The sequence below is a fragment of the Trachemys scripta genome, chromosome 13, assembly GCF_013100865.1.
Source record: "Trachemys scripta elegans isolate TJP31775 chromosome 13, CAS_Tse_1.0, whole genome shotgun sequence".
Classification (NCBI taxonomy): Eukaryota; Metazoa; Chordata; order Testudines; family Emydidae; genus Trachemys; species Trachemys scripta.
Genome location: NC_048310.1, coordinates 20,040,972 through 20,065,667, shown reverse-complemented (window position 1 = coordinate 20,065,667; position 24,696 = coordinate 20,040,972). Strand labels below are relative to the sequence as shown.

At 41.5% G+C, this 24,696-nt stretch overlaps 1 protein-coding gene across 1 annotated transcript in view; it reads right to left on the bottom strand.

The window, feature by feature from the left end:
- LOC117886407 (transcription initiation factor TFIID subunit 4-like) overlaps window positions 1–24,696 on the bottom strand; it is a 209,123-nt gene that overhangs the window by 115,025 nt on the left and 69,402 nt on the right. Inside the window, 2 exon segments of the mRNA XM_034788161.1 lie at window positions 12,606–12,731; window positions 15,111–15,241. Coding sequence (XP_034644052.1) covers window positions 12,606–12,731; window positions 15,111–15,241 — 257 coding nt within the window.

The window sequence follows — 24,696 nt, the reverse complement described above, 5'->3', positions numbered from 1 at the left end:
TCTGCCTGTTAAGATGCTTACCTATTTCCTAATCATGTCCTGATTTGACTACTGCATTTGCCTCTTTTATGATCACCTATTATCAGGGCTTCAGAATCCTAGGGTCAAGCTACTTTCTTGCTCAAGAAAGTAAGACCATATTCCTTCCTTCCTCCATCACCTTTCACTGCTTTTTATCCATCTTCAAAATCCAATGAAAAAATGCCAACTTGGTTTTCAAGTTGTTCCAGAACTCACCCCACTATTGCACTTTTACCCTTGTCTACTTGATCATCCCACTTATCAGATCACCCACAGCTCCCCTGGCCCAAGTTTTAGATAGGGGTATATAGTAAAAGTCATGGATAAGTCATGGGCCATGAATTTTTGTTTACTGCTCGTGACCTGTCCATGACTTTTACTAAAAATGCCCGTGACTAAAACGTAGTTTAGTTTCCAAGAGCCAGTTCAATCATTGGCCTCTCTGCTGACAAGGATGTCAAATAGTAGACCACCAACAGTCATCAGACAGTTACATATTTTGGTCAGTAGTTAAAATCAGCTCAGCTGGCTTGGTAACAAAAGTGTCTGTTTAATGCATCTAACTGACAGCTCAAGTCATAGAACAAATACGGCACTGTCTGTACCATTCCTGGAAAGACCAACGAACCAGAAGATTCATACAACCGTAGAAGCTGAAGTCAGAAAAGTCCCAGGAAGTCATCCAATCCAACAACCAGTCACTGTGGGATTTTCAAAAGTTCGTCTAGTTTAACGGTTTTCAAACCTTTTTCATTTGTAGACCCCTAAAAAATTTTGAATGGAGATGCAGGCCCCTTTGGAAATCTTAGACATACTCTGTGGATCCCTGGGGGTCCATCGACCACAGGTTGAAAACTATTTGTCTAGTTCATTGTCAATGTTAATTTTTATCATCAGCTTCTCTGATAGGACTTCAAACTACATTGCTAAATGCGGAAGAAGTTTTTGTTATAGGAATATATGATAACACTATGAAAGTCACTAAGAGCTGGATGAGAATCACCAACTCTTTGCACACAGGCTACTGAACAGCTATCAGATAGTAATAACTTTCAATCACTATGAAACTGGGTCACATATGAACTGGAGGTGACATGGGGGGAAAGGTTCATTACTCCTTTACCAATCCTCTGAGCCCCCCAGTCCCTCAAGTTATTTAGGATCATTTAAATATGAATGTTACAGAGCAAGACAATTTAAAAAAGAAAAGATCAACTGGAGTTAAGTACCATAACTTAAAAATACAGACAGATGTACCCATAGAGTGGTTTACATTAAAAAGTAATCATTTATCTTATGCTGTATGAGATTATCATATTATATTGTAAGAATAGAAATATATCACAATGTATAGTAAGATCGGTAATATGGTAAGACAAAACTCCCTTCTTAATATAAACCACTGTACTTACCCTCAATCTCCAGGACAGACTCTACTCTCTACCCATTTTTCTGCAAGTTGGGCATTTCCCACACCCAACATACCCACAGAATGGTAGATGATTTACGATTTTCCCTTCCTCACTTCCATAGATATTTTTCCTTTCAACGTCACAATTTCTTCTGTCACATATACTTATACACAATCCATGTGGCCTGAGCAACAAGAAATGACAGAACAATATTTTAAAGTATGGGTGCCACCAAGAAATACGATATTTCAGAGAAGAGGCGAATCAGGGAGGGAGCTCTTTCCATTCAAGTAAGAGTCTCATGAAGCCCTTGCTAAGAAACAGCAGCCACAGTATAGCACATGACCTCCAGCCCAAAGAATGGGGAATTGCTTCTGTCATTTAACTACTGCTGGACTATAGCACTGGACACTCAAGAGTCACCTTGGGAAATCAGGGAAAATGGAAGCCCCAGTCCAGATTTGACACTGGCTCTCCCAATATCATTGGCCACAAAGCACATTTGGAGAACTTTATTCAGAGAACATTTTGCATTTTAAAGCTTAAAATATTGAAATTATCTATTAAAATTTACAGCAGACTATCACTGGAGTTGTATAATCTTAGAATTTTGTGATGTTAGGGGAAAATTCCTAACCAAATTACTGCAAGATTCTGTAGACTTTGGGCAAAAACCCAAATGGAATCATCTCAATGCTATTCAGTATCTTCATCAGGGACTTGGAAGAACATATAAAATAATTACAGATCAGTTATACAGACCAACCTGGACTGCTTGCACTGCCTGGCCTCTTTTGAAATGCAGGCATTTTAATACAATCAAATGCAAGGTCATGCTATCTAGGAAGGTCACACATATAAAATGGGGGAATGTATCCTAGAAATCGGAGACTCAAATGAGGGATGAACATGATCTTTGGATGTATAAACTGGAGAATATCAAGTAGGAGTATGAAGATGGTATTGCCTCTGTATAACAGAAAAGTCCAAAAATAAGGAACTCAAAGTCTAATGGTCTCGGAGTCTCTCCTCTGGCCACTCACTCGTAGCCATTGACTATTCCCTTCTTAATTTGTGGAAGCAATAGAGGAACTCAGACCAGCCCACTTCACATGGGTCCCAGCTCAGGTCCCCTGTTCAGAGGAGCCAGAGTTAACCCTTCTCAAGTTCCTTGCTGTTCCCTGAACTGCTTCCTACCTCTGCAGGCTTTCTAGCCTCTTGTTCTGTTTCTCCCTCTCTGGAGTGGTGGTTTCTCTCAGGCAGCTTCTCAGTTTGTTGGCAGGAGCATTTCTCCACAGTCCCTCCGCTCTCTCTGGAAGATGCCCTGCCCTTCCAGTCTTACAGCTCTTTTATCCTCACAGCTGCTGTAGGTTGCCAATCATCTCTGACTGAGTAGGAAGGCAGATTCTGTGATAACCCGTTGGTGTATAGATCACATGACACTCCTTTCATGGATAATTTGTTTGTACACTTATGCATTCATATTTTTCTATTATACTGCACCTATCATACCTAATAACTGTAATATTTATAATATCTGTTGTCCACCATCTACTGCTTGTTTGGAGCAGATCTATGGATTCATCATTTTCATACAGTTGGTTTCTTATAGTTTCACACAAGATTGTTCAATCTTTTAGTTACAAATCCATTATTCAATCCTTCTGTAATTGTCAGAATTCAGGTTGTTGCATTTCTGTGTATATTCTAGATCTTTGTTTCAGCAGGGTTTAAGGGCACTTGGAATTTTGCAAGATCAGACTCTTATAAATCAAAATGGTTTTATTCTGGAAGTAATGGATAAGAGATGCTTGATCTTCCCAACATCCAACAATAACAGAAAGGAAAACAAACATCACGAAAAAGAGAAAATAATTCAGAAGAGCATAGTTTGCAAACAGATAAAATGTTGAAAGGAATGCAAGATGAGAAGAAAAGAATTCAGAAACAGAAACATAAAGGAAGAAGAAATAGAAAATGAAAAAAATGAACAAAAGATAAGTAATAGTTCTATTTCCACACAAACATTTAAGATGTGCATAATTTTAGCATATAATATTGCAAAGTATTTATAATGGGTGAAACTTGTGGAACAAAGGGAGAGAGAAAGAGCTCATAGTCTGACACTTACAAATATGGAAGGATCAATAGGGGCACTGTAATACTCTAGGAAAAGGTAATGAAAAGGTATGTGATAAAATAGAACAAAGTAAGGCTCAGCTATAATAGTTACAGGACTTTGAGACAAAGAAATGAAAGAGGAAAACAATAAAAGTAACTAAAAGATGGGTGCTCAAAACAAATTCTTCCTTATCACAAATATAAACCACTCTAAAAGTGTATCTGTCTGAACACACATAATAGAGCATAATCCTACGTGAGGAGAATGAGAACATTCCACAAAAGGAAGATAGTTTGAGACGACATAGAAAGATTTTTTTAAAGACATTTTTAACTTGTTTCCTGCTAACCCTGACCATTTGATTTTACAGTTTCCTCATACAAGTGGTACTCAAGGCTATTTTAACTCATGATAATATGCATAGAAACCTAAAAAGAAGTAAGACAGGCAAAGCTTACTTGGTTAGACCATCCACCTATGTTGCTAATACTGACAGTTAGGATGGGGATGATCAGATACTGTATGTTCTTGAGGCTCAATGCTGAAACTTACTAAAGGATTCCATAGGTAGTAGAGCAAATTCAGAGAAAAAATGGTTACCTACCTTTTTGTAACAGTTGTTCTTCGAGATGTGTTGCTCATGTCCATTGCATTCTAGGTGTGTGTGCGTGCCCCCATGCACAGTTGTCGGAGATTTTTGTCTTAGTGTTATCCGTAGGGCTGGCTGTGGCGCCCTCTGGAGTGCCACGCTCATGCAGCAGTATATCAAGTGTTGCCGGCCCTATGCCCTCTCAGTTCCTTCCCAGCAACTCCAACAGAGGGGCAGGAGGGCAGGTAATGGAATGAACTTGAGCAACACATCTTGAAGAACAGTTACGAAAAGGTAGGTAACCGATTTTTCTTCTTCGAGTGCTTGCTCACGTCGATTCCATTCTAGGTGACTCACAAGCAGTATCTATGGTGGTGGGCTCGGAGTTCACAGATTAGCGGCTTATAGTACTGCTCTACCGAAGCCAGCATCGTCCCGAGCCTGCTGGGTACGTGCGTAGTGGGATGAAAAGGTATGGACCGATGACCAGGTGGCTGCCCTACAGATGTCCTGGATAGGCACTTGGGTCAGAAAGACTGCCGAAGAGGCCTGAGCCCTGGTAGAGCGGACGGTGATGATTGCCGCCGGCGGCACCTTCGCTTGATCATAACAGAAGCGAATACAGGCAGTGATCCAAGGAGAAATTCTTTGAGTGGATACAGGTGACCTTTCATCCTGTCGGCCACAGCGACAAATAATTGTGTCGACTTACGGAATGGTTTGGTCCTGTCGATGTAGAAAGCCAGAGCCCTCCTGACATCCAGGGCACATAGTCTGCGCTCCTCCTCCAACTTATGCAGCTTCGGAAAGAAGACTGGTAAGTAAATGTCTTGGCTCGAATGAAACTGAAAGACTACCTTGGGAAGGAAGGCCGGGTGTGGTCTTAATTGGACCTTGTCCTTGCAGGAGACTGTTTTAGGCAGTTCCGAGGTGAGCACCCGAATTTTGGATACCCGGCGGGCCGACATCACTGAAACCAGCAATGCAACCTTCCAGAAGAGGAGAAGGAAAGAGCAGGAAGCCAGAGGCTTGAAGGGGGGATCTATGAGCCATGATAGCACCAGATTCAAGTCCCTCGGAAGAACAGGATCCCTGATGTGAGGGTAGAGGCACTCCAGGCAGTTAAGGAATCTGCCGTGATATCCTGAGAGAAAACCAACCGGTCCTCGAGCGGCGGGTGGAAGGCTGAAATGGCTGCTAGATGGACTTTGAGTGATGAGAGTGACACACCCTGGAGCTTGAGATGCAAGAGATAGTCTAGAATGAGTTGCAACGAAGCTCGCTCAGGACAGACACCTTTATCTACAATCCAGTAGGTCAACCGCTCCCATTTGGCAAGGCAGGTCGCTCTGATGGAGGGTTTTTGCTGGACCCTGGTCGAGCACCGCCGCTCCTGTGTGTTTAGCCATGCAGCAGCCAAGCCATCAGATGCAACCCCTGCCGTGGTTCTGGGACAACAGGTCCGCCCTGAGTGGCAGCTGGAACGGGGTCACCACTAAGAGGTCCAGCAGGGTACTGAACCAGCGTTGGAGTGGCCACGCCGGCAGTATGAGGATGACCGTTGCCCTGTCTTGCTTGATTTTCACGAGGACCCTGGGCAGCAATGGCTCCAGAGGGAAGGCATACATCAGAGGCCCCGACCACGGGAGCAGGAAGGCGTCCAAAAGGGATCCTCTGTCCATGTCATGAAACGAACAGAAAACATGGCATTTTCTGGTCTGCCTGGATGCGAATAGGTCCACCTGGGGAGTTCCCCACTTGTGGAAAATAGAACTGACCACCTCTGGGTAAGGGACCACTCATAGCAAGACGAGAATGTCCTGCTGAGGCAGTCTGCCCAAGCGTTCTTGGCCCCTGGGAGGTGAGCGGCTATGAAATGGACATTGTGCTGCAGACAGAAGTCCCAGAGCCAGAGGGCTTCTTGACAGAGGGCAGACGACCTGGCTCTGCCCTGCCTGTTGATATAGAAGACTGTGGCTGTGTTGTCTGTCAGGACCCGAACCACCACGCCTTGTATGTAAGACAGAAAGGCCTGGCAGGGTAGGCGAACTGCCTGAGTTCCCTGATGTTGATGTGCAGGGACCGATCGTGACTGGACCAAAAACCTTGCATACTGAGATTACCCAGGTGGGCTCCCTATCCCAAGTTTGAAGCATCGCAAGAGTCATCGACGAGACTGGGGCCGTGAAGGGGACTCCTTCCGGCACCGACATGGGATCTTGCCACCAGGCGAGAGATGACAGTACATGTCTGGAATCCTGACCACCCAGTCCATGCTGTGCCGGTTGGGGACATAGACTGATGCCAGCCATGCCTGTAGGATTCTGAGGTGGAGTCACGCATGCCGGACCACGTGAGTGCATGCCTCCATGTGACCTATCAGTCTCCGGTTGGGCACGCAGAGATGAGGTCCACCATGGCTTGGAATCGAGTCTCGGGGAGGAAGGCGCTGGCCCAAGTGGAGTCGAGTACCGCCCCGATAAATTCTATGTGTTGCACTGACTTTTTCTCATTTATTATTAGGCCCAGGGTGTGACAGGTGGAACAGACCAGATCAAGATGCCTCCGCACCTGATCCAAGGACCGGCCCCTTTTCAACCAATCATTGAGGTACAGGTAGATTTGGACTCCCCAACGTCACAAGTAAGCGGCCACTGGTGCTATACACTTTGTGAACACTCTTGGGGATGACGAGAGACCAAAGGGCATTGCAGTGAACTGGAAATGGCGTTGGCCCAATGTGAAATGGAGGAAATGCCAGTGCCCTGGGAAAATGGAAATATGGAAGTAAGCGTTCTTTAACTAGAGGGCAGTGCACCAGTCTCCTGGATCCAGGGATAGAATGATGGAGGCCAGGGAGACCATGCGAAAATTCAACTTTTTGAGAGATTTGTTGAGGCGACGCAGGTCTAGAATAGGTCTGAGGCCCCCTTTTGCCTTTGGAATTAGAAAATAGTGGGAGTAGAATCCTCTTCCTTCCATGTTCTGCAGAACCTCTTCCACTGCCCCCAGGCACCGGAGGTTTTCAACCTCCTGAACAAGTAGTTGCTTATGAGAAGGGTCCCTGAAGAGGGACAAGGAAAGGGGATAGAAGGGTTGGTCGGCTATAAATGGCAGGGTGTAGCCCGACAAAACTCTATCAAGCATCCAGCGGTTCAAGGTGATATGAGACCAGACTGACCGGAAAGAGTAGTGGCAGTTAAGGAAGACAGGGATCTGGTGCATTGACTGGAGCGTTGTCCTCGGGCGCACCCTCAAAATGACTGCTTTTGGCTGTCTTGGTCCCTGGAAGGACCAGACTGGGCAGGGGAGAAGATGATGACTGGTGGTGTCGCTTAAAGCCCCTGTCTCTGTCCTTCTTTCTGTAGGCACCCAAAGATCTCGACGACAGTGGAGAGGTGGGGGGTGGAACTAGCCTTTTGAGGAGTATGCAGGCCCAGGGAGCGGAGGGTGGCCTGTAAGTCTTTAAGGCATGGAGCCTTGCATCAGTTATCTCCGAGAATAGCCCCATTCCCTCAAAAGGGAGGTCCTGGAGAGCTGTTTGCATCTCCTGGGACAGCCCAGAGGTCTGAAACCAGGAGCTATGCCTCATGGTTATCGCAGAGACGACCACACTGGACGCTGAGTCTGTGGCATTCCAGGCCATCTGGAGGGATGAGGCCACAGCCTTGCCCTCCTCCACCAAGGTGGCAAACTCCTGATCCTGATCCTGTGGGAGACTCTCCTTGAACTTGCTGATGGAGTCCCACAGGTTGAAATTGTATCTGACGAGTAGGGCTTGATGGTTAGATACCCTAAATTGGAGGCTGGCTGTCGAATAAATCTTTCTGCCAAACAAGTCCAGCCTCTTGGCATCTTTATTCTTGGGGGTGCCACTCGCCTGGCCCTCTCATTGACAGCGGACCAGGGACCCCGCAGGAGGGGACGTGAACAGGTATTCAAACCCCTTTGCAGGGATATAGTACTTCTTTTCCGCCTTCTTGGATGTGGGTGGAATGGAAGATGGGGTCTGCTATACAGACTTGTCAATTTTCAGGACCGCTGGGTGAATGGGCAACATGACCCGGGCTGGGGCGGAGGAGGGAATGACATTGAAGAAGTGGTTGGACTCCTCAACTAGCTCCTTGACCTCCAACTTCAGGTTGGCAGTAACTCTCTTGAGTAGGGCTTGGTGCTCCCCGAAGTCATTGGGGGGGGGTGCGCTATTGGTTTGTGAGGGCCCTGCCGCCGCCTCATCTCCATGTGCCGGGGGTAGCTTGTCCGATGGAGCCTGGGAGGAGCGGTGGGAGTACGGTACCGGCATAACAGGCCAGGCATACACACACACACCCAGGTTCCAGTATTGCCACTGGGCGGGCCATTGTTCTTGACCCCATACTGGTGCCAAAGGCACCTTGGCGGGTTCCTGGCTAGGAGACTATTCGCCCTTTATGGGGGAAGGGCTGAACTGGCCCTCTGACCTGGATCACTGCCCTTCTGGTGACCAGGGCAGGGCTGTTGAAGCCTGAGTCTGTCAACTGACCCTCGTTGGAGACCGGTATGGGGAAGTTGAGGGCCAGTGCCTGCCCAAAGAACGGTACCAGGGCCCTGGTGCCACGGCCCTCTTGCCGCGACCAGGAACAGTACCCTACTGGATGGGACCAATGCCTGGGAGATCTGCAAGGCGATGGTGATCGGCGCTTTGGCAATCTCTGGTGGGAGGACTGATGGTACCGTGAATATGGGGATTGGCATCGTGACTCCAGAGTCCTATATCTTGTTGTTGGGGACAGTGGTGTTGGAGATCTGGGCCTGCTGGCCAGAGACCAAGGTTGCAGTACCAGGGTCCTTGGGTGTAGTGAAGGGGAACGACGCCAGCATTCCAGGGACTGGAGACACTTCACTACCTTCAGGGGCGGCCCCATAACCAGCCTGATTGTCAGTACAAGTGGTATCTTGGCGGGATCTGCCAGGCATCTGAGGTGCCAGTTGGCCTAACTGTTTTTTGGCCGCTGGGCCCGCTTCAGGCGCAGATGGCACTGCGATGGGCTGGGACCCCCTACTGCTCCCCGAAGTTGGAGGTGGGTCTCTGTCTGGGCTAGGGGGTCCAACCACAGCGCTACCTCTGAGAGCCTCCGTAGTGGGAACGAGGCCTAACACCAGCCCTTTGCCTGAAGTTCCCTTCTTGCGCAGTGTCTGCGGACCAGTCGACTTAGACTGCTTCTTCGGTAACAGTGAGGGGGAACAGTGCCAGGCGGATTCTGGTACTGGGGGTGCGCTGCATGCCGATGCCAAAGCATGGAGTCCGAGTGTGAGGGCTCTGATGCCGGGCACAGAATAGCATCCGTTAGGAGGGCCTGCAATCAAATGTCCTGCTCTTCCTGAGTCTGGAGATGAACGTTTTTGCAGATCTGGCACTCGTCTTTTCTATGGAACTCCCCCAGGCACTTGAAACAGCTATCGTGCGGGTCACTGATGTGCATCGGCTGGTTACACTCAGAACTCGCTTGAAGCCTGGGGAGCGGGAGTCCCAGCCAAGACTCTAACCACTAAACTACTATTAAAACGCTTAACAGCTAACTAATCACTCCACTAAACAACAAAGGAGAACGATCTAAACAGTGAAGAACTGCTAATGCTCTTGCCAAGCAAGGCCAGGCGCTCCAACCACCCGTCACCGGCGGTAAGAAGGAACTGAAAGGGCGTAGTGCTGGCAGCACCTGATATACCGCTGCATGAGCGTGGCACTCCAGATGGCGCCACAGCCGGCCCTATGGATACCACTACGGCAAAAATCTCCAACAACTGTGCACGTGGACGCACACATACCTAGCATGGAATCAACATGACCAAGCACTCGAAGAAGTAGTAAGAGCACACTTTGGGGGAAATGACACATGAAGTAATAATGATACCTTCTGGCTTGCATTCAAAGAATCAGTAAGGGGAAATTAACAGGCCTATTTATACTGTTGTGAGAATGCGACATAGCGAAAGAATATGAACTTCAAAAAGCAAAACAGAATGAAAAACGAAACACAGAAAATGAGGGGCTTAAATAAAATGTCCCATTTACACTGGAATTAATGAAAAGTTGTAAAGCTCTTGGCATCAGGAAACATTTCTGGTCCGGAATGATTTTCTTTGGTGTTTTAAGAATGTAAAGATTAGTTCAGAGGAGCAATGGCTAAATTGTTTTATGTCTTCCTGGAAAGTTCTAAAATCCCAATTAAACCAAAAGAAACATGCATACATGTGTGCTAGGAAAGGGAGAAAGTGTGACAAACTGGACCAGCTGGTTCTCTTAGCCACTATTTTAAAAATAAAAAACAGTTGACAAGAGACCCAGAAAAATATTCTTCGCAAATGTAACTAATGATAAGGCTTTATCAAAAAGAGATAGGCAGTTTAAGTTAGCAGAAGACAAATGAGTATCATCCTTTCCACCCAGTCTAACAAGCTTTGGAGTCTGTTAGGATACTTAGATGAGAGGAAAGCATTTGAATGAGTCAATTCTTCTTTTCAGCCCATTAAAAAATTAACTTAAACTAATTTCTTAAATTGATAGAAGCTCTTTCTGAAGGCCAGTCTTCATTTGTAAGAACAAATGGAACAAAATTAGGAACATCAACTCTTTAAAAAGGGTACTGATTTCCCCCATTTTGTCCCTCTTGTGGATATTGTATATGTAACTAAACTGTATAAATACAATGGGGCAATAAAGACAATTAGGAAGATTAAAATTGTAAGAACAAAGGGTAAATAATAAGCCTATTTGTAAATTACCTTATAATCACTGCAGTTAGAGATATAAAAGACTAATTAGGTCATCTAGTGTATCCTCATAACCAATCCAATGCAGGGCTGCTCCCTAGAAATAACTTTGAAGTATCTTATGCTGAGCGTATCAAAATCAGCAATCTTTATAGTATATGTTACAGATAGGCTCATAAAATACAGGCACCAGGCTTCAAGATAAACTTAAAAAAGCTGCAGTGATGTGTTTGTGAATATAAGTACATAAGAATGGCCATGCAGGGTCAGACCAATGGTCCATCTAGCCCAGTATCCTGTCTACTGACAGTGGCCAATGCCAGGTGCTTCCGCGGGAATGAACAGAACAGGCAGGCATCAAGTGATCCATCCACTGTCAACCACTATCAGCTTCTGGCAAATAGAGGCTAGGGACACTCAGATTATGGTGTTGCATCCCTCCCCATCTGAATCCCAGAAGAACTGTGAAATCATAACGTTCAGAATTCAATCAGACAAATGAAGGTATTTAGAAATTACCGCACCAGCATTTCTACATATATTGGGACAGATTCTATGCCCATGTGGTATTGCTTCAGAATTACATTGATGCAAATGAGCGGAATTTAGCCAATTAATGAAACAAAATATCTTGAAAATTGAGAATTAAAAGTGAAAATCCAACACTGGCTCACTGCACTGTGTTTAAATACTGCAGATATAGGCTGAGATTTTAAAAGGACATAATGGAGTTAGGCACTTGTTAAAATTCAGTGGGAGTCGAGCACCTAATTCCCTTACACTCCTTGGAAAATCTTATCCATTGTCATCTAGATCTAGAGGCCTCATTACAACAGAAGCTTGAGCTTGGGAAAAGTTGAACACCCACATCTCCCACTGACGTCAATGGGAGTTGCAGTGCTTGGCACTGCTCCAGATCAGGGCAGGAATGATTTTACAGATTACAATAACTATACTAAATCAGGATAACCCAGTGCATTGAGAGTGGATTAATCACCTGAGTTTCCTTTTTTTTAAATTTTAAACTGGATACCTGCTTAACATAACTTGTTTATGTGAACGACATACAATGTACTATTACTATCAGTTTACAAAACTCTAAATGAAAAGTTGTTTAAATGGAAAATGTCTTCATATAATACTAGTAGTATTAGAGCTGGTCTCAAGTTTCAGTACAGATCAGCCAATTTATCCCTAATGGGGAAAATTTTCCAGCAGAATGTATTACATCGGGCTTATGACAGCACAAATGGCGGCAAAGGTTCTTGGGGATCCAACCTGAGCACGTGGACTAACGTGCACTGGTGAAAAGCTACTGCATGTGCACTTGCAAGCGGGGAAGTTACACGGGTCAGAGCACTGAGAAGGGCAGCTGAGCTTGATTACGCACTGTGGCTTTGTGAAGAGGGTCACACTGGCAGTTACCCTGAAAGTCTGGTGTAAAAGTTACAGCTTTGCCTCTCCCCTGGTGTAAATACAGCCCAGGGCAAGGTTGGAGGCAGCTGTGAATCTCCTTTCCCTGGCCCCCAGTGGGCTCTGCTAACACTGGGTACATCTAGAAGTCACTTATGCAAACTCTCCTACATTATCCTGGATGAACTTGGCCAATGTATATATACTTTTTTTGTTATACTGTACTAACTTTTGATACAAAAATGCTACTATTTATGTAAATATTTGTTTTTTAAAAAGGAAATAAAACAGGTACCTTGGCTGCCTTTAACAAAATTTCCCTCTCTTGTTCATCTTTCCTTTGCTTTTCTAAATGCTCCAACTGTTCAAAAAACTTCAGTTGTGATCGAACATCTGTAGCCTGTTCATACCATTCATCGTCCTGGGAAATAAGAAACAAGTCATCTTAATAAAGCTATAAATCCATGCAGGCTTTTAAACTACTATGCCTTAGAATCTTCCCTAAGTGTTAACAAACAAGATATACATGGTGCACCAATTACAAAAAGAGAATGAAGCCAACAGACTTATTTGTTATATTGTAGCTACACAAGTAATTGATAAAATTATTTAATTAACATATTTTTAAATACAAAATATATGGACTGATTAATCAATGTCAGAGGTATCACACACTTAAATAAATCAAAACAATGGATTAACTAACTGAAAAAATGTTGCGTTTAATTTTATGATTAAATAGTAGATAATTAAACCTAGATATAAATTGCAGGTCCTATATTTATAGTTAACTGGAATATAGTTACAGAAATTGTCATAATATGTAGAACTTCAAAAAACATTTACAGTTTAAAACACAAGTTAAAACAGATCTATATTAAAAATAAAATGGACAAAAGTAAGGCAAAAAGACTATGAACATAACGTCAGCACTCAACAATTATTTATGACACTGGCTGTACGGGAGCACGTCAGACATTTTTATGGAGAACGAGGGAGTAATCTATGGTTTTTTATGAACATCACATTGCACCTCTGTTTATCTGCTTGATACTATCCTGCTTTACTGCAGGGAGTTAAAGTAAAGGAAGTTGATGGGAGGAAACAAATAGGAAACAAAACAATGACATACATAAGGCGCTGTCGGAGAAATAAACTATTGAGAAGCTATACGGAGGGATAGATCAGTGGTTTGAGCATTGGCCTGCTAAACCCAGGGTTGTGAATTCAATCCTTGAGGGGGCCACTTAGGGATCTGGGGCAAAATCAGTACTTGGTCCTGCTAGTGAAGGCAGGGTCTGGACTCAATGACCTTTCAAGGTCCCTTCCAATTCTAGGAGATAATAATAAATACATTAATGGAGATATCCTAATTGGGGAATACCCTCTTGCCTATGGTAGCAAGGTTTATTTTTCCTGGGCCCAAGCCTGGGATCAAAGGGGATACTAAACTACTAATTTTCCTGGCCTAGGGAAGAGAAAAAGGTGGGAATAACCGAGCAGCAGTGGCCGGAGATGAGTCTCTAAGAGACTCTCATAGAGGATGTGGCAGGGTGTCTGGGTCTCTATGTACCTTTGGATGAATAAACAAGATGTTTAATTTCAGTCACTTTAATCAGCCACTAGTCACAGACTCCTAAAAGATGAGGTCTTGCAGATGCTAGTTAAGTACAATTGGACCTGTTGCGTTTACATAGTTGGGATGCAGCCCCTCAGTTTCCCTGAGAGCCAGTCCAAGTGTGACTGGACCATGGGGTGGCATCTTGGAGGTAAAGAAAGACAAGCCAGTCACCTGAAGGGTCCACCTAAAACGGTCTAAGAGGGGTCCAAATTGCCACTTGCTCTGTGATCATGACCTCTTCAGCCTGCTTTGATACTAGTTTAACAGGCATAAAAATCTCTTTAGTATTTAAGGTTAAGGAATAAAAACTTGGTTTGCTTGTTAAAGATTTTCTATTTATTACCAGTGGTCAGAAACTAGCTTGCAGTCTCTTACCAGAGCTCCCATAGTGTCAGATACCCAAATTATGTCACTTTTCTGTAAAATTACAATCATGCAACAGGCTCAAAAGGACAATTTTAACTTGAAATGTTATTTTCAAAGAAAATGTCATTGATTATTCAGTGTTGAACCTCTGAATTTTGAGACTGCTGGTCTAAGAAAAATATGTGGTATTTCCCTCCATTATTAATGAAAATACACTAGCTATGCATTATAAAACATTTAAAGCTGATTTAAAATTATCATTTTTCATTTCAGTTTCAGCCCAGTACGCAAGATCTCATCTTTGTAGTCTCTGACGTATTCATTACTTGGATCAATGTTCCTTTCAGCTAATTCTATTTGTAACAGTACATACTAATTTTTCTCACAGCCAAGAAGTAGAATTATAAGCTCTTTTAAAAGCAGGTTTACACATAAGGAAAGCAATTTCAATCCAAGATGTGGTTACCATGGTTCAGAGATGTCCATGAGGCACTGAGAAACAGCAATTTCAACCGTGACCCACAGTTTAGGAACAGTTTAACTGCTGTCCCACAAGAGATTTTAGTATTGTTAACTGAAATAATCAGACTACAGGGATTTAAAGGCAACATTCCATGGACAAGTTCTATCATAGAGAAAGGCACCTACCAACTCTCATTAATTAAGCATGGGTAAATTCTGACCAAACCATGCCACGAACAGTGCAGATATTCCACCTATAGTCTGCTCAGAAAGGAAAGAATAGATTTATTACTGAAATACCTCAAACCATATAATTGGACAGCATTCAGTACCACGTCTCTACATACTTACTTTGTGCGATTCCATTCGGTGCTGTGTTACCATTGTTACTTTTTCTATCACTGTTCTCAATCGGTTTTGTGTTGCATGGGAAATAAAGGTAACCACCTCAGTGGGCACATCTGTAATTCCTAATTTTTTAGCTGAAGCAGAAAAAAAATGAAATTAACCTCCCAAAACACCCCCTAACATTTCTCAGCACCATGACACAACAGCAATTACAAACACAGTACTTGAAATATCTCAAAAATGTCTCTCTTTAGTAAAGTTCCCTGGAAGGATTGCTATTCAGAGTACAGAAGGGAATGTATGTATACAGTCTTAAGGTAGTGAAAAAATAAGGTACAATAGTCCTAAGAAGAAATTACAGAATATGCCGGAACAGACTATAAGTAAAGAAACATTTTTTGAGAAAACCTTATTGGAATAGCATTAGACACACATAATAAATGGTTAGATATACATATCTTTCACTAGAGACACAAGCTGGGTGAGGCAATATATTTTATTGGACCCACTTCTGTTGGTGAGAGAAACAAGCTTTTGAGATACACAGAGCTCTTCTTCAGAGCTGTCTCCGTCACCAATAGAAGTTGGTCCAATAAAAGATATTACTTCACCCATTTTGTCTCTCTAATATCCTGTGACCAATACAGCTATAACACCACTGCACATATATTTCACTTTCAGTTATTCATCAACTTATTAGGTGACCATTTGAAAAAAAGTTTGGTTTAAAATATTTTTTGCTAATAAACAAATTGGTTAAGAGCAAATTCTGAAGATATCAATAATCTTTTTTGCTTTTTCTCTTTCAAGACAAAAGTTATGTGTAATGGATGGTTAATTATGCTTAGTCTATAAACTTAAACACAGTTATTCAAAAATGTGAACATATGGAGTTTAGTATTAAAAAACCCTACAAGTGCATTTACACTCATGCATTTTACGCCACTCTAGCAATGTAAAGGGGCTTAAATTGGAGTCAATTATATTAATGCACTACAGAAGCTCTTTTCAGATGAACTGCATTTCTTTGCAGGACTGGGTCCTACAGAAAGATATAATGGGTTCTGTTTTAAATGACTGAACCTTAATGTCAAGTATCAGCCGTGTTAGTCTGTATCTACAAAAACAACAAGGAGTCTGGTGGCACCTTAAAGACTAACAGATTTATTTGGGCATAAGCTTTCGTGGGTAAAAACCTCACTTCTTCGGATGCATCCGAAGAAGTGAGGTTTTTACCCACGAAGAAGTGAGGTTTTTACCCACGAAAGCTTATGCCCAAATAAATCTGTTAGTCTTTAAGGTGCCACCAGACTCCTTGTTGTTTTTGAACCTTAATGGCTATTTCAGACATGCAATGAAATGAAAAAAAAGTTCTGCTTAACCATTGTTAAGATGAACCAACAAAAGTTAGGAAATTCAGTGTTGAGGCTGACATGTTCTTTAAAAATCTGCCTGATTACAAGTTCTCAGTTGTGCCTATTGTACCCAAGAGAAAGATCTGTGCCACTGTTTTAAACCTATTTGCCTTTCGTCCTTTCGTACCACAACAGTGACATTTAATCATAATTTTTAAACATGGGTTTCATTTTGTTAAATAATACAATCCTTGAAGATTATTCATCCATCTTTCTTCACACATTTGTGATCTCTTGAAAAGATTTGTGATTGCATTTTCAAATACTTGTTTATTGTGTAAATGATAGTTTTAAATGGGTTTTTCTTTTAAAAGGCTGGCAAGTATTTATGAAGTTCACTGCAGTTTATCTGAGTAACTTTCTATAATACACACACACTGGGCCAAATTCAACTCTCAGTTCTGCTGGATAAATAAGAAGTAACTTCTTTATTTTCAATTGAGTCCATTTGGATTAACCTTAGCGTAAATGTGGTCAGAATATGGCCTAATGCATATTATGTATTATAATTGCATATTTGCTACACATGCTACCTGTAAAAAAATTCCTTACAATGTATTTGGCCAATATCAGAACATGAAACTTCAACTGCAGCTGGATAATTTAAAAACTATAATTGTAAACTAACTAACTAACTAACTAAAGTTTTGAAATTATTTTATCATTTGACATTTTATGCCAAGATTATACTAAGAGCAACTATTTTACAGTCACAACAAGGAGTCTGGTGGCACCTTAAAGACTAACAGATTTATTTGGGCATAAGCTTTCGTGAGTAAAAACCTCACTTCTTCGGATGCAAGAAGAAGTGAGGTTTTTACTCACGAAAGCTTATGCCCAAATAAATCTGTTAGTCTTTAAGGTGCCACCAGACTCCTTGTTGTTTTTGTAGATACAGACTAACACGGCTACCCCCTGATATTTTACAGTCAAGTTACTAAAAATCCACTGCTAGCCTTTGGCTGAGTGGTTGCTGGACCCATAAAAAAAAATCCATTTGGTTCTTGTCAATCTGTGGTGCTTGCATGTCCTGACTAATCCCTTTCCTGGCCCATGAGTTTATGAAAATAGGGGGACTGACAGTGAAAGTAGTGATAAATGTTATCTTTAGTAATGCAGATAGTATCATTATTGAATTTGAAAGTGTACCTAAACTTCATATCTTCTTCACTGTAATTTTATAGATTAAATATAATTAATAATCATGCATTCTGGAAATTTTGTCTTGAGAAAGCAAAGGCAAGGCAGATTATAGATGAAATCTCCTGAATTTGCAGATGTACAGAGGAATTAAATTTTACTTAACCAATAAAAGCAGCAACATTTATGTCACTTAAAAATTCCTCAATTTATTAAAATAATTAAAAATCCTGGAAATGCATTTCTAGCCACATATTGCATGCCTAAATTCTGATCCTGCAAACATTATGGACAATTAGTCCCAATGGAACTTATGTGAGTAAGTGTTCGTAGGACTGGGGCCTTACATCCTATTCTGCCCAATGGGACTCCCTTTGTAGAATCAGGAAAAAGATTCCCAGGGAAATCAATGGACATTTTGTGCATGGATTGGTGGCTTTGCCCCACTATTAATATACAAGCTCTAAAGATTACATGAGGTTTATACACAGTCCTAGTATTTTTATGGTGATTAAATTGAACAACTTTTTTTTTAATTGAAAGTATGAATATGTGCTTATATACAAGATGTTACATGGAAAAGTTCACACCCTGAAAGCATTTCCTGAATTGCTAATTAGAAAAAGAATTTTCATTTAAAAAGGAGGGGACAAGTGAATAAAAACAGGAGAGGTTTAACAAACAAACATTTTTTTTGTGAAGTGTTCATATTTTTTCAGCCAAACTCAACAGCAGTAAACCATCACATGTCTAAAAAATGAAGAGGAATCAGTGAACAGTAGTTTTATATTGATATATACTTCTGTTATTTTAATGATGTGATTTAAAATGAACTGGCAGTCTTCAGCATCACCCTTGGCTTTATGTCAGCAATGGGTTTGGTTCAGTCAATCACTGACATTACTGAAACAGTGAGCTGCCATTCACCAGCAGGGGGCACTGCAGTGATTTCTTTCTTTAGGCTATAGCACAATAGAAAGTCGGTTGATTAAAAATGCATATTTCAAATAAATGTGTCATGATATAAGACTTACAACAACCATCTTCTAACAAAATGGTTTGACATTTTTTCCATATCCACCACTATATAGCATTCTATGCTACACAAAATTATTCATATATTGAAAATGCTGAAGTAATACAGCCCAAAGTGAAAATTGTTTATGAATTCTGTTCCTAGATACAGCTATTGTAATTGAATTTATACTAAGCCATATGAAAAAGATTGTTTCCTGCAGCCTTTTCTTTCCCCATCTTTTCTTCAAGTTTTTGTACTGCAGTGTCTCTTTAAATCTACATTTTATTACATCACTACAGTACATCATTCTCACACTTCCCAGAGCTGAATTCACTATGTCAACACATTTCTGATATTAATTTTTTTTAAAGACACTTTAAAGTCCTCTCAAGATTAGCTTAGGCTGACAATGGTTTCACACTGTAGGCGTAACCATAAGGAAGTTTGCAATATGTTTGTATGTTTTTGAATTCATCTTTGCTGTGACACTAAATTTAAAAAAATTTTCTTGGCCCTTCATTTGTTCTCTGTGGAGCTAAAATTACTGAGAGCTGTATATGTAATTGAAGGCAGAATTGGGCATTTGACTCTGTTGATGCAACCCATATTCATGCAAATAAAGGTTATGTCTACATTAGAGACCTTGCAGGAGCACAGCTGTACCAATGCAGCTGTGCCGATGTAATATCTCTTATGTAGCTGCTCTATGCCAATGGGAGAGAGCTCTCCTGTTGACATAATTAAACTATCCCCAATGAGCGGTGGTAGCTACGTCGGCAGGAGAAGCTCTCCTGCCGACATAGTGCTGTGAACGCTACCACTTATGCTGGCGAAACTTATGTTGCTCAGGGTGTGGTTTTTTCATGCCTCTGAGTGACATAAGTTTTGCCGACATAAGTGGTAGCATAGACATGGCCTTTGTCCTTGAAGCCAATGGAAGTACCCATGTATGTAACTATTTGGGTGAGGAAGATTTGATAGATCAAACCCTTATTGAGCATATACCTTATGCAAACATATCTAAAACTGTCAGTCAATAACAAAATAAACCTAGTCACAACTAAAAGGATCTAGTAGAGGGATTCCATGAGAAAAAAATTCTGTTAGACAACCTAGGTGTTTGTTTGTTTTTTTTTTTTTAGAAACAATGTCATAGCAATAATATGTCCTTGAATTTCAGGATTAGTAAAATCACAGTTCCCATTTTCTAGGGCTTTAATTCCAGAAATGTGCTATCTTGCTCTGATCACAGTGGCATTTCCCAATTTTGAACATTTTCATTCTAGCAAAATCAAAAATTAGGCACTTTTTTCTATCCATATAGCTCTTGGTTAAGTTTTTCATTATAAGAAAAAAATAGAAATGCAGTATAGGCTTTCCATAAGCTGAATTCAATAGCAGCAAACAAAGAGCAAGAAAAAGGTCAGGAAAAGGTCATTTAAAAATAATTACAACTCAGCTTGTCACCACATAACTACTGTGATGTCACAAAATCTCTCTTCCCACTCTAGGTCCTTTTAGCAAAGAAACACGAAATGGAGCAGGATGGTTGAAGTCCTGTTGGCATTATAAACAAAAAGCAGTGACTATACCAGAGCTGGGAGGCTACATAAAGACTCTGGCTCCCTGAGTAAAAATGGAAGAGCTGCCTGATTGCAAATATACTTCTCAATAAATTGTACAATTTTACACAACACTAGGCAAAGAATAACCTGGTAATTATGAACTTCATATAAACAGTCATGCATACAGCCCCTACCAATCCCTTCTCAACATTCACTTCTGCTGTAATGCCTCTAAAGAAATCAACCAAGTAATGGCTAGGCTGAGGAGCAGATGGAGGTAAGTGACTCATTTTATTTATAATTTTTGAAAATGTGAATGTATATATGTGTAAACATTGCATGTATTTGACTATATGTATCTCTCTCCTGCACCATCCTTCATATATGTCTATCTTTCTTAGGGCTAGTCTACACTACCCGCCCGGATCAGAGGGTAGAAATCGATCTCTCGGGGATCGATTTATCGCATCTCATCTAGACGGATAAATCGATCCCCGAATCAACGCACGTACTCCCACCTCGTCAGGAGGAGTAAGCGCTGTTGATGGGGGAGCCGCGGCGGTCGATTTGCCGCCGTCCTCACAGCGGGGTAAGTCGAATAGGATACGTCGAATTCAGCTACGCTATTCACGTAGCTGAATTTGCGTATCTTAAATCGATCCTCCCCCCCAGTGTAGACCTAGCTCTTTTAGACTGTAAGCTCTTTTGGACTCTGAGCACACTTCTGCATATGTTTAGAGACTAACCTTGACTGTGGCACCTTGTCACTACTGCAATATAAATATTAAAAAGTACTCACATCTTAAACTGGATGTGTGCAAAGAGAGAGGGAATTCATATTAGAAAAAGGGTTAATCCTTTTGTTTACTAATGGATTTTCTCTTCTTTGTGTTGAAAAAGCTATTATTTTCTTTTATTCATAAGTGGAATATCTAGCCATACAGATTTAAAAAAAGTTTAGGAACAGAGTGACTTCCCCTAAATACTGGTAGCCCTAATATTTTGGAACTTCTTACATACAGCTTGTAGCTTTGTGACCAGAAGACTGCACATATGGTAGTGGTGGATACAGAATACACACAATTAAAAATTCTAACAACTTTAAAAGATTGATCTGTAATTTAAACAAGTATTTCATTACAAGCTACTTTGTTTTTACATTTGCTAAAATATATGGTATATTTAAAAACTAACATATTTCTAGGTCTTTACAATAACCTTACCAGTGCAATCCTGCAATTTCCCTAGACCTGCTGTGAAGATGTGGAGTAGGAGAGCATCACCAAGGATATCAGTGGAGACTGAGCTGGAGCAAAGTAATGCTCCAAGTTACAACCTTGGCAGATATCCCACTTGGATTTGAGTTTCTCATATTTTTCTTACAAGGTTTAGTGATAGTCAAAAATCATGTTCCTCATCCATGTCTTCTTAGCCAAACCTCCACTGTACCAAATCTGTACATGAGGCATTAAATAAGTGGTGACCAGCTGCCTCAAAAGTGTTATTTCATGTAGCAAGAAACAGATTCTCCTTGCTCTCAGAGCAACCAATAAATGCCAACACTAAACTCCAAGAGCTGTCACACTCATATACAAAAGAGTGAGAAGATTTTCACTTTTAGCAGGTATATATTCTGTATAATGAGGTAAAACCAATGGTGTAAAAATATGGTGGTACGTTCCGGTACACCGTACCAGTAAGATATTTATAGCTGGTACAGCATACCGGAAAGACACAGGAGGAGCCCTCCCCCAGCCCTTCTGTGCAGCTGCATCTTGAGTCCTCCTGCCTGGGGTCTGTACAGCAGAAGTCTCCGGTGCAGCGTGAGGAGAACAGAGTCCCGTTCCTCCCCCCCCCCCCCCCCCCGGACACGTGGGATGGATGTGAATCATGGTGAGGGGACGGGGAAAGCGTGTGGGTCCCGGGCAAGGGGCGGGGAGGAGTCATGTGGGAGCGTGATGTGGGGAGGTCACACATGCCTTCCCTTTGTGTCCCTCTCATGAGTGCAGTGTGCCGGCAAGAAATGATTTCTACTTGCACCACTGGGTAAAACTTCCTGGTGTTAGTACATGGTTATATATTCAAATGTGTTAAGATCAAACTATGGTTCAACCAACGTTCACTCAAAACTGTAAGATGTAGCAACACATGCACAACAAGTACAAAAATTAGAATAGATCTTGTAAAAAATAAAATATAACGTAACCTCACACTTTTTATATAAAAGAGTTTATATTAATGTTAGCTATGTATGATAGGCCTCAATAACCTCAGAATCAACATACAGTAGTATTATCCTGGCATATAAGTCACTAAAACCTGAGATGTACTGTTTTTACAAATATAAGTGTCTCCAAATTTTTACTGACAAATTTCAGGTCATGAGTAATGAGAATTTTAAAGGTTACCACTGTCTGTGTAATTATACTGGAAGTCATAAGGTACACCAGTTTTGTTATGATTCAATTTTAACTATTTTGTTGACCAAACTATATGCTGAAAACTTCAAAAAACTTGTATTTTCTACTATTTAAAAACGCAGAAAAGAGCTGCTATATTAATCTTAGCAGATAAGGTTTTAAAGAATCAAAAGCTATTTTAATAATTTATACTTTAAGAGGATTGACAGGACTGAGATGCAAGAGAAAAATGTTTTTATTTGCAAAACATCAGGTCTGACCTTGGTTACTATTGAAAATCTGTAGTGTCTTTGCATATTTAAGTTACAAACAATCTTAAAAGAACAAGTTAAAAACAATTTAGAATATCAAAATGCATTTAGGACTAGGCTCTGTCTGGATCTTGCTTAGGTGGTCTAGGAAAGAGCACAATTACCCTTCCTCTATTTGACCTCTATGCAAAGGTCAGACACAACTGCAGAGAGCACTCTGCCAGCACCACTGCAGTGCTATCCATTAAAAATGTACTAGTAGTCCTTCAAGGTTTAATTCCTTCTTTCATAGAATTCTCTCTTCCACACCCCTCAATCTTCCTCTTGCTCTCCCTTAGACTTTATAGTATTAGAAAGAGAGAAAGCCCAGAATGTATTGTATGGCTGTATTATATTAAGCTCAATGATCCATCTCCTGCAGAATACAGCCAGTTCCCAAACACTATTATGTGCATAGATAAGTAGAGAAAACTGGTTCGGAGAGCAGGGACTATGGCATGAATTAGGGAAAGACCAGACTGTTAACATAAGGTGTTCTTAATCTGTCCCAACACCTTGTGATTAGGTCAGATACTCTGGTTACCATCTCCAGACCTGAGGAAAAGCTCTGTGAAGCTCGAAAGCTTGTCAATTCCACCAACAGAAGTTGGTCCAATGAAAGATATTACCTTATCTACCTTGCCTCGCTCATATGCTGGGACCAACATGGCTACAACAACATTGCAAGGAACTGGGGAGGCTTATTTAGACAAGTAAGCTGATTGAGATGCAGGGATCTAATAAGCATGTCTATGAGGGACAAAAAAAGACCTGGTATCTGGACAACAAAAGAGGCTGCCAGTCTGACCAGATGGGTTACAGAAGAGTTTGCTTTTTTCCCTCCTCTGTAACTAAACTGATAAAGCCTTGTCTCAAGTAGCTTAAAGAGAAGTGTAAATCTAGATGTGCTAAAGAAATAGTTCTCTTAAATTCATTTTCTCTCTTTTTAATAAATCTTGTTTTTATTAAGATTTCTGTTAAGTAATTTCATGCAGATGTCACCAAAGAGAAGAGATTCCTTTGTGTGTTTATGATGGCTCTCTTGCTATGGAGTTAGATAAAAGAGGCCATTAAGGGGACAAGCAGGAAAATCAAAACAATAACATAGATAAGAATCCTTGAGGAAACAATGGGAAAAATTAATTGTGGAATATCCACTACTGGCTCCATCCAGGTTTAAATGGTTTACTATTCCAAGGCTAATCCTGGGCTTAAAGTAGAATACTAAACCATTATAGGACCCTGAGCCTAAAAAAGGAAGAGCAGGGGGATTGAGTGAATTGAGATAGGTGACCATGGAGTGTCAGTGAGTGCTGACACAGATGCAGAAGTCACCCAGATTGATCGAAAGTCAGGGTCTGCAGCAAGTAGGCTGTAACTTGGTTCCCTAGAGAATGGGGGACAGCAAGTCTAAGTCATGTCTACCTACGGGCTTGAAGGGAATGCCAAGCATAGGCAAGATGGTATGAATATAGGCCTCATTTTACATCAGTTTCTGATTGCTGTGCACCTTTTGGCAAAAAAAAAATCATACTTTGTTTTGAAGAAACTGCATGTTTCGCTGTATACTATTAAAGGCTCCCAAAGGGAAACCCTTCCAGGTGCTAAGCCAGTTAAGCCTGGAAGGTACTAAGACTGGCAACATAGAATATCCCAGAGACCCAGTCAAAGGGTGGTTGGATTACAGGATCCCAACCCAAAGAGAAGTGGAGCCACAGGCCTGTCATTTGAAATGGGTGCA